We start from the raw sequence: 17260 nt of genomic DNA, 5'->3' as shown, positions 1-17260 counted from the left end.
GCACACATGGGTATATGCACTCTCAAAGCCAAAGCTAGCAGCCTATCAAATGATAACATGCAAAATGTATTTCCATTTTTGAGTGGAAAATGAGAAAAGCATGCTCACTCTTGGAATGCTTATTTGCCATTGTTTTGGAAATTATTAGCCAGTGTGATTAGACAAAAGGAAGAAAGAAGGGGCATAAATAATTGGAAAGGAGGATGGGGCACCTGGGTGGCTCAGTCAGTTGAGCATCCGACTCTTGATTTTAGCTTAGGTCATGATCCCGGGGTCGGGGGATCAAGCCCGGCTGTTGAGTGCGTGCACTCTCTCTCTCAAAGATAAAAAATAATAAAAATAAATAGCTAAAAATAAATAAATAATTGGGAAGGAGTAGGCAAAAATGATCATTTGTTGGAAATGAAATGATTAAATTCTACCTGGAAAGCCACAGAGAAATTTCATTGAAACTTAGAAACAGCAAATAAATATGTATATATTATATGCATGTAGAATTCTATGAACGAGTTATTTTGGGAAAGCTGCTTACAGGAATTTTTAATAAATGGTTGTCTCTGAGGAGTAAGGAGGGGTTGGAGGGGAAACTTGCTTTGTAAATTTTTTCACTTTCACTTTTAAATGAAATTTTGTATCATGTTTATGTGTTAATGTAGCAAAAAATAACTAGCTTAAAAATGAAGTAATCTTCTTTGAGTAACTTTTATTATCTTAATATTTAATATTTAAATATTATTTAGATATTTCAGTATTTAAACTTTTATTTGAATAATAGCTATTCCCTTAATAATCAAGATAAGACAATTAGGAATACTTGGACAAACATGTAAAATAAAAGGAGAAAATAGAAAACCCCAGAAAAAGGTAACAGATTGGAAAATATGAAACAAAACATTTTGTAACAAAACAGCACATTTGTGATTACAAGGGAAATAAAGCATGCAAAAAAAGTATTTGCTGTGGCCAGATTACAAGGAAAGGGCCTGAGTGTGACTTCAGGGGAGCCAAGGATTTGAAGCAGAGAAATGACATAAGACTTTTCAACAAGCCCTCTAGGTGATTTTAATATTTATCCTTTGTTGAGGACAACCACTTTATACATTTATTGTGGTTTATTATTACTATTTTAAGATTATATTTTTAAGTAATCTCTACACCCAACGTGGGGCTTGAATTTGCAACCCAGAGATCAAGAGTCGCCCGCTCCACTGACCGAGCCAGCCAGGCCCTCCTGTTTATTATTTTGTATTGAAATTACTCCTGGGGCACCTGGCTTGCTTGGTGGTGGGGCACGTGACTCTTGATCTTGGGGTTGTGAGTCCAGGCCCCATGTTGGATGTAGAGATTACTTTAAAAAAAATAGTAAAATCTTTCTCAAATTCCATATATGAATGAAACCATATGATATCTGTCTTTCTCTAACTTATTTCGCTTAGCATAATACACTCTAGTTCCATCCACGTTGTTGCAAATGGCAAGATTTCATTCTTTTTCATCACTGAGTAGTATCCCGTGTGTGTGTGTGTGTGTGTGTGTGTGTGTACGTGTATATATACGTGTATATACGCATATATACATATATGGACATATACATACTACATCTTTATCCACTTATCAGTCAATGGACACTTGGGCTCTTTCCATAATTTGGCTATTGTTGATAGTGCTGCTGTAAACACTGAGGTGCACGTGCCCCTTTGAATCAGCATTTTTGTATCCTTTGGGTAAATTCCTAGTAGTGCAATTGCTAGGTCGTAGGGTAGTTCTGTTTCTAAGTTTTTGAAGAACTTTGAGGAACCTCCATGCCGTTTTCCAAAGTGGCTACCGCAGTTTGCATTCCCACCAACAGTGCTGAAGGGTTTCCCTTTCTCTGCATACAAAACTCAACAGATTAATATGCAGGAAGGGAAGAAAAAATAAGATAAAAACAGAGACGGAGGCAAACCGTAAGAGACTCTTAAATACAGAGAACAAACTGAGGGTTGCTGGCAAGGAGGTGGTAGGGGATATGTGAAATGGGTGATGGGCATTAAGGAGGGGACTGTTCAGGATGAGCACTGGGTGTCACATGTAAGAAGTGAATCGATGGGTTCTACTCCTGAAGCCAAGACTGCACTGACTGTTAACGAACTTGAATTAAAAAAAAAAAAAAATCTTTAAAAAATAAAAAAAGAAATTACTCTATACTCGGTCTTCCTGGAGGGCAGGGACCATGTTTTCTTCATCTTTAGCAGTTACGACAGTGTACAGCTTCAGTAAATGTTACCTGAGTGAAACCGAGATGTATTGAGGAGTGGACGCTGCAGGACCACTGGATCTAGAGGCCGTGGAAAGGTTGTAGAGTGGTCCCTGTATTCTGGTATTCATTCATTTATTTATTCAATACATTTTATAAAAGCAGCTGCTCCTTGCCAGGTGGTATGCTGAGGTTACACAAGAACTACAATAGCTCTTACTTTTGAGGAACTTAGAGGGAAAGGCAGATGAGCTGGGACTTAACACAGACGTGCTAAGTGTGAGAGAACCTCTCCTAGCATTGCTGGGGGTCACAGAGGACCGCCCCTCCCAGCCTCTGCAGGTGGGAGTCAGCAAGAGCGGGAGGGCTCCCGCCTGCTTTCCCCTTAAAGACTGAATGAGTTGGCCAGATAACATGGGGAAGGGAGAGGAAGATGGGCCGAGGCCAGAACAGTCTGGTATTGGGTGTGTGGCAGGACCTGTGTGCAGAGCAAACCATAGGTAAGTATTTCTGGGTCTCAGTTTTTATTCATTTAATAATATTTATTGATTCATTTATTTTCAAGAAACTTGATTTAAAGGTGGAAAGATAGGAGGCTGAAGAGGAAAGGAGGCACTAGATCATTGAGAACCTTATTTGGTAAGGTTGAGACTTTGGACTTTATCTTCAGGTGGTGGGAGCCATTGAAGGATTTTAAGCCAGCGTGGGATTTGTGTTTGGGATGGCTCCTTTAGGCAGCTGTGTCGAGGAGGGGCTGGAGGGTACAGGGCTATGGAATTAGGGAGATCCTGGGGAGACCGCTATGGTCATCTGAGTGAGAGAATAAAGCCTGAGCAGGTCAGCACGGGATAGGTACAATTAGGTGTTTGGCAGGAAAAACGGGCAGTACACTCGGTAATTGACTGGATGTGGAGAGTGTAAGAGAAGGGAAGAGTCCAGAGTGACTCCCAGGTTTCTGTTTCTGCTGGTGCCACCAGTGGGACAGAGTACAGGAGGATAAGCAGGCTTGGCATGGACAGATGATCCTTCTCCGTGAGGTGATGGCTGAAAATGTGAAATGCAGGAAGAGGCTTGGGACAGAAGCTGAGTTTAGCTGTGGCAGTGAAACAGCAGGTGAGGTAGCCGGGCAGTAACGTGGTAGTCCAAAACTACAGGGGGAAAGTGTGGGCCTGGAAACTCGAGCATGGTTGAAGCTTGGGCGAAGGTATAGAATGGACCAGACGAGGGTTAAAGATGGAACCCTGCACATGAAATCTAACAAGCTAGGAGAAGCGAAGGAACACATTAAGAAGCCAGAGGAGGAGAGAAGTAGGAGGGAAACCGGAGGGAGGGTACTTCTGCGAGCCGTGGGAGGAGGCAGATTTTGCAAAGAATTGCTTCAGAGTTTCAGATACCACAGAAAGGTCAGATAAAATAAAGATCCGACTGTCGATTAGATTTGGCAGGTAAGGTGTTACTGGTGACCTTGGCGAGAAGTTTCAGGAGAGAGAGAGAGGAACAGAAACCAAATCGCGGTGGTTAAAGAAGGAACAGGAGGTCAAGTGGAGATGGACCATGCAGGCGGTTCTTTCGGGAAGAAGCAGAGCTGAGGCCCGAGGAGGAAGAGGCTTTTTGGCCTTACCAGGAACAAAAAGACTACTGGCTTTTCTTCTATGTAAAAGAAACGATTATGTTATTTCCCAGTTAATTTTATAAAGAACATTATGTGGTTCTCTGCTATGTTTCCAAAAATTATTACCAAAATCAGGCAGAGCTGTACGCTACTTTAAAGAAGCAAAGTGGCCTTATCTTCAGACACAAATTATGTGTAGCCTCTGTCCGTAGGTCGAAAGGCATGGCAATACATTGACAGATGATTGTGCAGAGCCGAATCCTTTAAAGAAGTAACTGAAATTCCCGAATATTTTTCACTTTACACTTGGTGATTTCTTTTTTTCAGAAAGGAGTTCTGGCCTGTAGGTATTATTTGATTTTCGTTTATTTTAATAATAAATATTTCAACAGTGTAATATCACTGTAGTAATAATCATGTACGTGGTCAGATTTAATTTATGTAAGATTGCATTTCATCGCAGGTACTGATGATATTGTAGGTCCTGAAGGCATGGAGAAATTTTGCGAAGACATTGGTGTTGAACCAGAAAATGTAAGTCTAGCCTATTAAGTTGGGCAAATCGGTTGATTATTTTTCTTGTCTTTTGTCCCTTGACAAATAAAGCAACAGTAAAGAAGGAATGGTGTGTTAGTTTTGTGAGACAATCTAAGAAACAAGTTCCAATTCTAATTGGATTTCTAAGCAAAATTTTTTTGTTTTAATTGGCATGGTGTAACTAGTCAGTCATGTTTTCCTCTTGTTTGTTTCTTGTATCTAAAAGGTACGATAGTAAAGTAATTAAACTAGATGTTTAGAAAGTGTTATGGGCATGTGTACCTCCTGTGAGAGATGAGCTGGGGGGCCGAGTTATAGTCTATTCTGTACCTTTGTCCCCCTCCCTAGTTGTTCAGCATAATGTAGAGTTTGTCCAGATTTTTGAGTAATTAATTATTCATAGGGGTTTGGAGTAAGTTGTAATTATCAAGAATCTTTCATAGCTCTTTCACTTCCGATTAAATTTAACTCAGGGATTGGTTTTTAGTATAAAGGCCTTAAGTATTTCCTTTAAAAAAAATTTTTTGAGAAGTTATTTTATATGCTTTATTATTTTTCCCAACTCTTATTGTCATGTTATTGTTGAATATTTTTTTCCTGTTCCTACATCATCTCTCTTACACTAAAATGAAAAGTTATGCTCATACAGGTGCCCTGGTTCATTAACTATGCAGTTTAATATTGCATTAGCCTCCAATTTAACAAATATGTCTAAGGTCCTAAATGAGTTTATGATGGGGAAGAGATCACAAGAGATCATCCCCCTCATATAGACTCTTCTTGGAAGATAGGTGCTGCCTATGCACATATGTCATGCTCTTAAAACTAGAAATTAAGACTTCACACTTTTGGGGCGCCTGGGTGGCTCAGTCGGTTGAGCGTCTGACTCTTGGTTTCAGCTCAGGTCATGATCTCACGGTTTGTGAGCTTGAGCCCCGCATCGGGCTCCGTGCTGGCAGAGAGGAACTTGCGTGGGATTCTCTCTTTCCCCCTCTCTCTGCCTCTCCCCCAGTCGCTCTCTCTGTCTCTCTCTCAAAAATAAATAAACTTTAAAAAATTAAAAAAAAAAAAAAAAACAACTCTAAAGACTTCACACTTTATTCTTAAAACTTTTCTTACCCTTGACATTTGTATGCCTCTGTCCTCTCCCAACTCCCTCCAACACCTTACATTTTCTAAAGAGCCTTTTGCTCATTACGTGGATTTTTGTCTTGTAGTTTTTTATTTAAAAAAAAAAATTTTTTTTTAACGTTTTTATTTATTTTTGAGACAGAGACAGAGCATGAATGGGGGAGGGGCAGAGAGAGAGGGAGACACAGAATCGGAAGCAGGCTCCAGGCTCTGAGCCATCAGCCCAGAGCCCGACGCGGGGCTCAAACTCACAGACTGTGAGATCATGACCTGAGCCGAAGTCGGACGCTTAACCGACTGAGCCACCCAGGCGCCCCTGTAGTTTTTTATTTTAATGTGATCTAGTTCAGTATCTTAATGAACTATTCATTTTGGTAGAAAGGTTTGGGGAGAACTGCCAGTAGTATTTTGTCTGATCTTGCCCATAGACTAGTCATAAGCATAGAAAAGAACACTTCAGGGGCACTTGGTGGCTCAGTTGGTTGGACGTCCGACTTTGGCTCAGGTCATGATCTTGTGGTTTGTGGGTTTGAGCCCCTTGGCAGGTTCTGTGCTGAAAGCTCAGAGCCTGTAGCCTGCTTCAGATTCTGTGTCTCCCTCTCTCTCTGCTCCTCCCCTGCTCGTGCTCTGTCTCTCTGTCTCTGTCTCTGTCTCTCTCAAAAATAAACATTTTTTAAAAAAGATTAAAAAAAACCAAAACACTGGCTTATGAAAGAAGTTTCCTGATGACAGCTGGGCCAACGTTGGCAGAGTGTTTTCTGGACTGAATAATAAGAAGGGCAAGAGTGAGTTGGACCTGAGAGCAGACCCAAAGGCTCTTTCCCTCTGTCTCTTAAATTTTTATTTAGTTTTGGGAGAGCGCAAGCCAGGGAGGGACACAGGACGGGGACGGGATCCGAAGCGAACTTTGCACTGACAGGCTGACAGCAGCAAGCCTGATGTGGGACTCGAACTCACGAACCACAAGATCATGACCTGAGCCAAAGTTGGATGCTCGACCAACTGAGCTACCAAGGTGCTCCAGACCCAAAGGTTCTGCCCAGGGGACTGTCATCAGCATATGATCAGAGGTGGGCAACAGGGCCAGAAAGGGAGGAGATTGGGAGGCCAGGGTCAGGCTGCAGGTGTGAGAGGCACTGTGTGAACATTTATTCTCAGAGGCCCGGAGGCCTGTCAGGTGGGAGGGAGGGCTGGTGTTGATTCTAACTGAAGAAAGGCACAGTTCTTCAAATAGCAGTACTCCGTAACAGAGAGCTGCTGTTATTATCCTTTTGGGGGGCAATGGTGTCCCTTAGTTCTCCTCTTAGGAATAGAACTAGACTTAACATGTTGAATCACATTGAAGACTAGGAAACTGAATTCAGAAGATTATTCTCAAGTATTTATTACTGTACTTCAGTTCTAAGCTGCCATTAATAGAAGTTGTATATCATCACTAAGAAAGAAAAAATGTTGCTAAATAAACTCTGATATGCATCCATTTGGAATGCATCCCAATTTCAGAAATGTTAACATTTGAAAAATAAGAAGTAAAATTGTTTTTAAAGCCTTGTCCTCATTGTTGAGTTAGCACTTTCAAATACTTTAAAGTACTTAAAACCTTTACCTTGCCTGATATTTATAGCCTAGGAAATTTAAGCAGGTTTGTAAAATTCAAATCTACTGTCATTTACTACGGCCACAGCAAAACCTTTTGTTTGCCTAATTAGCTTCCTTATTAGCTACCATAAGAAAAGTCCATTTTGTGTAAAGAAATACTCATCGTGAATATCTACTTTGACTTTTTAGCCACATTTCATGCATACTTGTGTGTGTTTCTGTGCCCTAACCATTTTTTTTTTAATTTAACAAGTGTTTATGTGGAACTTTAAATCTTTCTTACTGAGCATTTAGTATATATATTGTTTGAGAACATAGGAAGTTTGAGTTCTAGAATGTGGGTTAGGGGCGCCTGGGTGGCTCAGGCGTTGAGCATATGACTCTTGATTTTGGCTCAGGTCATGCTCCACATCCGGCTCAGTGCTGACCATTCAGAGGCCGCTTGGGATTCTGTCTCTCTCTCTCTGCCCCTTCCATGCGCACACGTGCTCTCTCTCTCTCTCTCTCAAAATAGTTTTTTTAAAACTGAAAATGGGGGTTATTTCACCTAGGTAAATTGTTATGTGGGAGTCAGAATTCCAAGAAAAGCTGAGGGATGAGGGGAAATCCACTAATGTGTAAATATTTGGAAGAACATGTGTGCTCTTTTGGGGAAGTTTGGGTCTCTTAAGTTAAAAAATTTTTAACGTAGGGGCGCCTGGGTGGCTCAGTCATTTGAGCTTCCAACTTCGGCTCAGGTAATGATCTCGTGGTTTGTGGGTTTGAGCCCCGTGTCGGGTTCCATGCCGACAGCTCAGAGCCTGGAGCGTGCTTCAGATTCTGTGTCTTGTCTCCCTCTCTCTCTGTCCCTCCGCTGTTCATGCTCTGTCTCTCTCTGTCTCAAAAATAAATAAACATTAAAAAAAAAACTAAAAAAAAATTTTTTTTAACCTATTAAACAATGCTGTTTTGTGATGGTGTGCATATGTAGAAACACTGGTTTACTAATCAGTGCTAGTAATCTACCTAGTAATCTAGATTGTTTAATCTAAAAAACCTAGTGACTTTAAAAATTGATATGTACTGATTTAATTGAGATTTGATGAAAGGGCTTAGAGATTCAGTGGGTTCTCACTGCTAATCACTTCTAACGTGGAAAACCATAGAGTCAGCATCAAGAGAAAGCTTTTCATTAATCTTGCAGTTATAAATTAGACAAAGCTGGACATTTTTAGTCCACAAGCTAGCTTGCTGGCAAACGCAAGGACCGACTTTCTGAACCTCCTAAATAGTATTGTTCTGCAGTACTTAATTTGTGTAGTGGCTTTCAGAGGCCAATTAAATCATCTGGAGTGATTTCTAATTGACTGCTTGCCTTACTTTTTTCATGTTACATCATCCCGATTCCTTTTACCACCATCGCCATCTGACCCAGTGGGGCACGTGGGTGATAGATTAATGGTTGGGTTGGTTCTTCCAGCCGTCGAAATGAGGCCTTCAGGTCCTGTGTAAAGAAATCACATTAGCTGCCAAATGTGGAATATGCTAGTCCCTGGCCAATTTTCACAGATCTATTTTCTTACCATTGACTTTTTGTTTGTTTGTTTGTTTTGTTACAACAAATGGAGATGTAGCCATTTAGCAGTGAATATGTGATCCCCAGGTCAGGACTTGGATGTCCGTTAGGTGTGGACGATGTCCTGAGGTACGCAGTCCCACAGAGTGGCAGGATGGTCCTCGGAAATCCCTGTCCCTCTTCTTTACCCTCTTCTTGGATGGATGGCCTCAGCTCTTTCCCTCTGCAGAGCCCTGGATAGTTGGAAGCTAGATGCACTTTTGAAATGTAATTTTGTCTTTACTCCTTCAGGTATTTATTAAACTCACTGGCAGTATCTCTGTGTCATCTTTTCTCTAAAGCAGCTAAGTGACAAGCAGTGCCATAAACTAGAGTTGTTACAGTTCCTGATGCCTACAGAGTTTCAGAAGATTCACTAAAAGCAAGAGTGGCGCCCCGCTGAGAAGTGATTGGGCCCTGTCACTCATCCTGTGCTCATTCCAGGCACAGCGCTATTTAAGTGGGATGTTGGGCCACTTCACAATAATTTTCTTCCGTGTGTATAGTTCAACTCACAAACACTAACGTATTTGTGGTACAGCTGCATTATTGTATGTGACTCACCACTTCCCTTTTTATTTTTCAGCCCTCTGATCTACAGCTTGCTCTTTTCACTAAATCTTGGAGATCGTTCCCTATTTGTACCGATAACTCTACTTCATTTGTCTTAATGGCAGCATAGTATTCCTTCGTATAGAAAGTATTCAGCAAGGAAGTATATACTTAGTCCCTGATTAATGTTTGGTTGTTCTCAGTCTTTTGCTGCTATAAATAATTCTGCAGAAAATATTGTTGAATATACATCTTTGTGTTCGTGCACAGGTATAAGTTATATAACTTTCCTTAAGTGGAATTGCTGAGTCAAACACTGGTTTTAATTTTGATAAATATTGCAGAATTGCCCTGTGGAGAGGTTAATGGCATTACATTTCCACCATTCTGCATCATAAGAGTTCATGTCTCCCCAAGCCCTTGTCAGCAGATGAATTACCAAACTTTTGGATGTTTCCCAGCCTAGAACTCATTTTTGAAGTTACCCTGTTGATATTTCAGTGACTAAACTGTGGCGAACAGGAGCATTTGGAGAGTTGTTAATATGATTAATTACTGAGATCTGTCGTTGTGATTTGATTGGTCTGTTTTTTTGTTTGTTTTTATACAGGTAGTTATGCTTGTCCTAGCTTGGAAATTGGATGCACAAAACATGGGTTATTTTACTCTGCAGGAATGGTTAAAAGGAATGACTTCTCTACAGTAAGTCCCGCGGCTGCCCTGGTCGGGAGGCGGGGTGGCGTCCTTGCACTCCCCAGCTGGCTGCCTCCTCCCTGGCGGGTCAGGAGCCTGGGTTGGGTGACTGCAGGAAAGCCGGGTGATCTGGCAAACTTCACCTGTGGCTATAGGTGTAAAGGCCAAATCCCATTTTCATGATGAAGAGAAGACATTATGCATGAAGTTTTGTAATTATAATCTTTATGTAATGTGTATTGTTTATTTTAGTATTCTTCTAGAGCAGAGCTGCCCAATAGAAAATAGACCAGCCTGTCCTCTTCTCACAGATGTGAGCCACATATGTAATTTTAAATTTTCTAGAAGTCCCATTAAAAAAAAGTTAAAAGAAACAGGTAAAATTAATTTTAATATATTTTATTCAACTCCAGATATCCAAAATATTATTTATTATTCAGACATGTAATCAATATTTTCAAAATTTATGAGCTGTTGTACATTCTTTTTTTCATATTAAGTCTTCAAAATCTGGTACATATTTTACATTTATGATCCCTCTCAATTTGCATTAACTGTATTTCAAGTGCTTGATGGCCATGTGTGTCTAGTGACTGTCATGTTAGCACAGGCTTAGAGCTTAAAAGGCAAAGGCCTATCAGCATCTGGTTTACAGTTAGGGAGAAAAAGTTGACTGAAGTTTAACTTATAAATGAAAATGTGTATTTTATATATTCTGATTTTACCTTTGGGCAAAATTGGAACTTCATTACTCCAGTGGTTGAAAAATAATAATAAAGAGTCTATTTGTGTTACCCAGAATGAGAAAAAAAACGGTGGTTTTATGTGTTCATTGTGTGTGTGTGTGTGTGTGTGTGTGTGTACGCACACAAAGTTTCATTCAAGTAAACAGTTGTTACTCTGTATTCTGAATTGAAGGATACAGTTGAGATGGGTAAGTAAATATTTCAGTGGTACCTGAAGATGAAGAGCAGATTATTAACATAGTAACTTTGATCTACGGAATGACTCTTTTTTTTTTTTTTTTTTACTTTTACTAGGAATAATAGACTTTGACATTTACTGGATTGAAATTGGAGTGGAAATGGTTTTATGGTTTCATTCAAATAATTTTGGAATTTGCCAAAATTGTTATCCATTTGTTATTGATAACAATGCTTTATTTTCACCATGCTTGAGTAGTTCATAAGTCATTTTGCTGCTTTTCCATTTGAGCCTCACGGCTGCCTTCCTTGTGAGGAAGACAAATCAGGCTTTATCCTGCACATTTTACAAATGAGGAAACTGAGGCTTAGAAGGGATACATGGGATACATGATGTGTTAAAGTAAGTGGCAGAAATGGGAAGAAAACCTAAGACTTCTGATTCTTTTTTTTTTTTTTTTTAATGTTTATTTTGAGAGAGAGCACAAGTGAGCAGGGGAGTAGTAGAGAGAGAGCACAAGCAAGCAGGGGAGTAGTAGAGAGAGAGGGAGAGAGAGAATCCCAAGCAGGCTCCACACTCAGCACAGAGCCCGACGTGGGGTTTGATCGTAACCGGAGATCATGACCTGAGCCAAATCAAGAGTTGGATGCTTAACTGACTGAACCACCCAGGTGCCCCAAGACTTCTGATTCTTAAGTCACATTCTTCCTTTAACAACTGTTGTCTGATGGCAAATGAGTTTTAGGTAAAGCCATACACTTTCCTGTCATCATGCTCTAGAATTTTAGGGTTAAGTCCTCTGAAATCTCTTTAAAAATTACGTTTGTCATGTTGGGAACATCTCCTTAAAAATTTTAAGTCTACTAACTTTCACTGTTTCCCCCCTGCCTTTCTTTACTGCCTTCTGAATACAGCACGTAATGGCTGCACTTTTTAAAGGGGGCCCCGTGTAATGATGAATGCATGGCCATATCAAGATTTTATTTCAAGCCTTCCGAGGAGGCACCATTAGTATGTTTCGGGCACATTTTCATTTGTCTTAAGAGGCTATAATATCCATTTTTAAGTAATTCTAGATTATTTTTTACATTTGCCTTTACAAAAGAATGTTATACACTGCCGGGTCTTTCCCTTGCGTTTTGAGGGCCACACCACCTGGGAAGTATGCAGTTTCCTGGGAGGTCTGTGTAAGTTCAGGGAGGGCAGAGGGGAATTGCAGGGACCCCACCTCGTAGGTTCTTTGTTGGGAACCCTGCTTGCCACTCCGTGTGACACACATGCGGGCAGTTGGGTTCCTCTAGGGTACTGCCACTTGGTCCTTGTAGTTCAAGATGAGGTGACAAGCTGGGTCCACTCTAAGGGCAGGGAGGAGCCTGCTTTCTTCTTGTGCGATATGAAACTCGGAGACTGGTTTCCTCATCAATGAGGAAGAGATCATTACTCAAAACAACCTTTAAGGTTCTCTATAGTTCAGAATAGTCGAATTGCAAGTTTTAAGAACCTCCACTCCCCCTCCCTTAACCTCCCTAGATTCGTTTGTTCAGCAAGTGTTTGGATGGCAGCGATGTGCCACCTGCAGTATTCCACATCCTGGGGAAATAAAACTCACGAGCAAGACAGTCCTTTTGGGGCAGGGGCTCAGAAGCAAAGTTCAGCCAACAGATCCAAAAATAGTAAGGCCACTTCTCTTTATGCTTCTCGAATTGATTCATAAGTACTGTATTTGTAAGGTGTCCACACCCGGTAAATAAGAATACTCAGAGACGAATATGCTCTAGAGATACAAAGTAGTCTGTCTACTGAATTGCCTGTTTTGTCTTCTAGTTTGGGTTTTTGTCTTTTTTGCCCTTTTTTTGGTTTCATTAAACCTGTCCAGTGAAGTGTTTTGAGCTCAATCTGGAATTAAAGTGTATGTGACAATCCCTGTATTTATAATAGAATATTTGATTAAGATGCTAAGTTTGAAGAAAATGGTTACTGGACAGAGGGAGTGGAGACTATGCTCTCCTGCTCCCTGGGTGGCTCTGGCAGCACGTCTAGAACCAGGAAAGGGAAGCGATGCTCTGTGACTCCCACCTGGGCTCTCAGAACTCCATCTCCTGGACACTGGGGAGGGGAGCGAGCTGTGTGCAAGCCCCACCAGGGCCAGTGTTTTGGAAGTGCTGGAAGGAGTGACGGAGGGCATCTGGCGGGGGTGGGGGGGCGGTACGTTCATTCCACGTTCTGTAGCTCATTCTCAGTCAGGAGAAGGCACAACTCATTTCAGTGGACTGTTTGTTTTATCGCCTTGCTCCAACACATGGGTTTAAGGTTACTTCTAATGAATCAAACTTATAAAGCTGTTTAAGCTAAACGAAAGTGTGTTAGACTTGTAGCTTACTTTGCATAGACGTGAGGATTGGCTGGAAAAATACCTTTGGCTAAGTGAAGGGGTGAAGGCCTTTCCCCAGGGAATGGAGAACTCCTTTTGGTTCTAACCTTTGGTGCTTACCGTCCCGATTTCTGGTGCTTCTGAATCTGTAACAGGAGCAGAAGTCACGGAAGAAACGATGCCACAGTGTGGCCACGTTTTGTTTTGGAAAACAGTGCTCTTGAGTGGTGTGGCACTATGTCAGTCAGAAACTAACAGGAGTTTTCTTACATGTGATACACCGGAAAGCGGGGGTGGGGAGGGGGGAGGGGGCAGGGGGGAGGCTGAAGATGTGGCTGCTTCCTGAAGTCCCGGGCTGGTTTGCTTCAACTTCCCGACAAGCCAGTTTCTTCACTTGATCTTGTTGAGTGGCCACTAGATGGCAACCTGTAGTTCGGACCGGGTGACTCAGAGGCGTGTTCCCTGCTGGGGGGTCACTCCAGAGGCTCTGTGGGTCAGGGCCCTCCCCCCCCCCCTTTTTTTTTTTAAACGTTTATGTATTATTGAGAGACACAGCATGAGCATTGGATGGGCAGAGAGAGGAGGAGACACAGAATACGAAGCAGGCTCTGAGCCATCAGCACAGAGCCTGATGCAGGGCTCCAATTCACAAACCGCAAGATCATGACCTGAGTCGAAGTGGGACGATTAACCGACTGAGCCACCCAGGCGCCCAGGGGCAGGGCCCCTTTTAAAGCAGATTAAACTCTTTATTGATGGTAATAGCTCTGACATGTGTAACTGTCTTTATTACATACGTGAAGTGAAAATTTTACTTTGGTATTTTGTGCTTTATACTCCAGACAGGATCTCTGAGCGTCTTAAGACAAATGAAAACGTCTTTCAGGGGACATCTTTTGCCAGGGTGGCAGCTAGACTCCCAGGCATGCTAACGAACTTCCATTTTGCCTTGCGGTTCTACCCAAAGACTCATGGCTACTTTATTTTCTTTTAGCTATGTAGCAGATGTCTAAATGAGTGCTCTCTGCCCTTGAATCTGTTGAAACAGACATCTGTTCTTCTTCCTCTCATTGGACAGGACTAAACTAAACCCCCCTGCCAAAATCTGGCCAATTTCCTGTGGCTTTGGTCCTTAACCTTCCTTTTCCAGTGAAGAGGAGAGACCTCGGCCTTAAATGTTTCGGGGTTAGCTGCTTTCTCTCCTCTTTGACCCTCTGCCATATTGTTAATAAAGTATCATTAGTTATTTATGTATACAGTAAAAAATCAAACCATACAGAAGAGTCCCCAGTGCGGAGAAGGCTCTGCTCCCTTCCTGCTTCCTAGACTCCAACTTCCTGCTTTCTCGTGTGCCCTGTTAGCTTCTACCAGCCCTCTTTTGGGGGTTGGCGCTAGATCTCTAACTAGGCTATCGGCATCTCTCTTTTTTTTCTTCCGCAGCCTTTCTCCACAGAGATTCAGAGTGAATTTTTCAAGATGCAAGCCTGATTGTGGTCTCTCCCATGGTTGGAGGTGGCTTCCAGTGTTTCTAGGATTCAATTTAAAAAACAAAAAACAGTATGGACCACAAAACCCTTTATGGCCTGGCCTCACCTCCCTTTCAGCCTTATCCTGGAACCACTTCCCCTCTTACTCTCTTCCGTTTGGTCACAGTGGGTTTCTTTAGTCTTTGAGCTTGGCATGCTCCCTTCTGCCACTGGGCCTTTGCGCATGCTGTTCCTTTTATCTGGAAAACCCTCTGCTCCAGAAATATCCTGTTTCTGCTCGTGGCCATTAGCTAACATTTCAGTCCCTTAAAGAAGCCTTTTCTGACTTCTTAAAACAGTTTTTTTTTTTTTTTTTAACATTTATTCATTTTTGAGAAACAGAGCGCAAGCGGGGGAGGGGCAGAGAGAGAGGGAGACACAGCAGAATCACAAGCAGGCTCCAAGCTCTGAGCTGTCAGCACAGAGCCCGACGCGGGGCTCGAACTCACGAACTGGGAGATCATGACCTGAGCCGCAGTCAGATGCCCAACCGACTGAGCCACCCAGCCGCCCCTGCCTTTTCTGACTTCTGAAACAGTCTAATTATTATCTTTTTCAGTTTTCAAACATCTAGAAGAAATACAGCACATTCTAAATTGTTGTAGATTCATAGAAGTGAAACATTTACTCTAATTTTTGACTTTTAGGTATTTTATTATCTCAGTAGATTATGGGGACTATTTTGTAGTTAGCTACAAAAAGAAACCTTTACAAATTTATTGCTAAAGATAGATCAGTGTGCTGATCTGTGATGTGAACGTATGAACAGTATTTTAGTTTATAAAGTATATAAACTGTTTACGTTGATAATACTTTTACTGTGTATTACTTATGCTTAGTGGTAGGTGAAAGCCCTACAGGGAACACAAGAAAGCACGTCCAGCATTGAAAAGCTTTGATTTTGCTGATGGAAATGGTGACTCTTGGTTCTCATTTTTAAGGGCTAGATATGAGGAACAGAAAATTAGTTTGTAAAATTAGCCAATCAGTCTGCTTCCTTAGGAAAAATAAACAGTGTGTCCCTTATCTGTAAAAACAGGTTTTCATCACCAAAGCTCCCTGGAGATATAGCTGATTTCAAGTCTAGGGTAGAGAAAGTACAAGGTGAGCTGGAATATCTTGTACCATAAGCAAGGACGTGCTCAAAGACTGATGGCACATGTCAGAAGGACACTGGCACCAGCTTGAATGGGCCACTGCCCAAATGAGGACGATTTGTGCACCAAAAAGAATAAAGGCGGTAAAAGATTATAACACTGAATCAAAAGCAAAAATCTTTAAGTCCAGAAAACGCGAAAGGTGGTGCGTAGAACTCTTCTTTATAGAATAACTTCAGCCGGTGAGGGTGGTAGAGTCCGAAAAATCACCGTTTTGCATCTTCAAATGCAAAGCCAATTCAGGTGGTATCACCAGTGGAGGCTAAAACCACCGGATGGAAGGTTGTTTGGGAACAAGATTCACAGTCTCAAGATATCATCCCACAGATTACATACTGTTTCAGAGGAGGGAAAATACCTGTTCATGGAGAATCTGGGGGATGTTACCTTAACTGAATGAGTCCATTTACCGTGGCTCCTAATGGGACAGACTGACGTTACAAGTCCTCTCATGGGGTGCACTGAGAAGGGCCTCACAAGCAGTGTTGTCAGAACCATTTAGCTTAAGTATAATCAGAGGGAAATTATCTGACAAACGGAGATTCTACAAAACAACCGTTCTCAAAAATGGCATTGTCAAGAAAGAAGAGAGGTGACACCCTTCTGGAGACTAAGGAGATACGACCGCTAAAAGCAATGCGTGAGCCTTGATTGGATCCTGGATCAAGAAAAAGCATCTGTGAAGAAAATTGAGGGAACACTGGGGAACTTTGTATATGGGTTGTGTATTAGCTAAGAAAGTTTACACTGGTAGAATATTAGGAGTGATGATGGTATTTAAGTGTTCAGGAGTGAAGTGTCATCATGTTAGTAAGTTACTTTCAAGTGGTACGGAAAAAAGTGCACACGAGAGCACAAATGTGACAATGTGTGTTATGAACTGAGGGGATGGGTATATGGGTGCTTGTTCATTATTCTTTCCGTTTTTCTGTACATTTGAAATTTTTAAAAATCAAAAACGTAGGGAAATGGGTCATCCTGAATGTGTTGCAACTCCAGGGTTTTATTGTCTTTTGGTATTCTGTTTCATGTTACTGCCCCAGTTAAGAAAAAAAACTCAGGTTATAATTTGCCTTTATTCTGTTTTTCTAGATGTGATACAACAGAAAAGCTCAGAAATACTTTGGATTACTTAAGATCATTATTAAATGATTCTACAAACTTTAAACTTATTTACAGATATGCATTTGACTTTGCACGGGTGAGTTCTCTGGAGCCTATCCAGATGTTTCCCTCTCCTCCCGCCCTCCCCCCCCCCCTTTTTTTTTAATTGCCTTTTGAGGTTTGTTTTTACATGCTGCAAGCAAAGAAGGTTGAGTAAGTTACTC

General features: G+C 41.5%; 1 protein-coding gene across 9 annotated transcripts in view; it reads left to right on the top strand.

Moving 5' to 3' along the window:
• Window positions 1–17260, top strand: part of DCUN1D4 (defective in cullin neddylation 1 domain containing 4) — an 84789-nt gene that overhangs the window by 49512 nt on the left and 18017 nt on the right. For all 9 annotated transcript variants that reach the window (XM_042984554.1, XM_042984553.1, XM_042984551.1 and 6 more), the window contains 3 exons: window positions 4312–4382; window positions 9872–9963; window positions 17025–17133. In XM_042984554.1, the coding sequence (XP_042840488.1) occupies window positions 4312–4382; window positions 9872–9963; window positions 17025–17133 (272 nt within the window). The remainder of the gene's footprint in view (window positions 1–4311; window positions 4383–9871; window positions 9964–17024; window positions 17134–17260) is intronic.

Source organism: Panthera tigris, chromosome B1 (assembly GCF_018350195.1).
Source record: "Panthera tigris isolate Pti1 chromosome B1, P.tigris_Pti1_mat1.1, whole genome shotgun sequence".
Taxonomy (NCBI): Eukaryota; Metazoa; Chordata; class Mammalia; order Carnivora; family Felidae; genus Panthera; species Panthera tigris.
The sequence above is the reverse complement of the archived record's forward strand: the minus strand, read 5'-3'. Positions and strand labels throughout refer to the sequence as shown.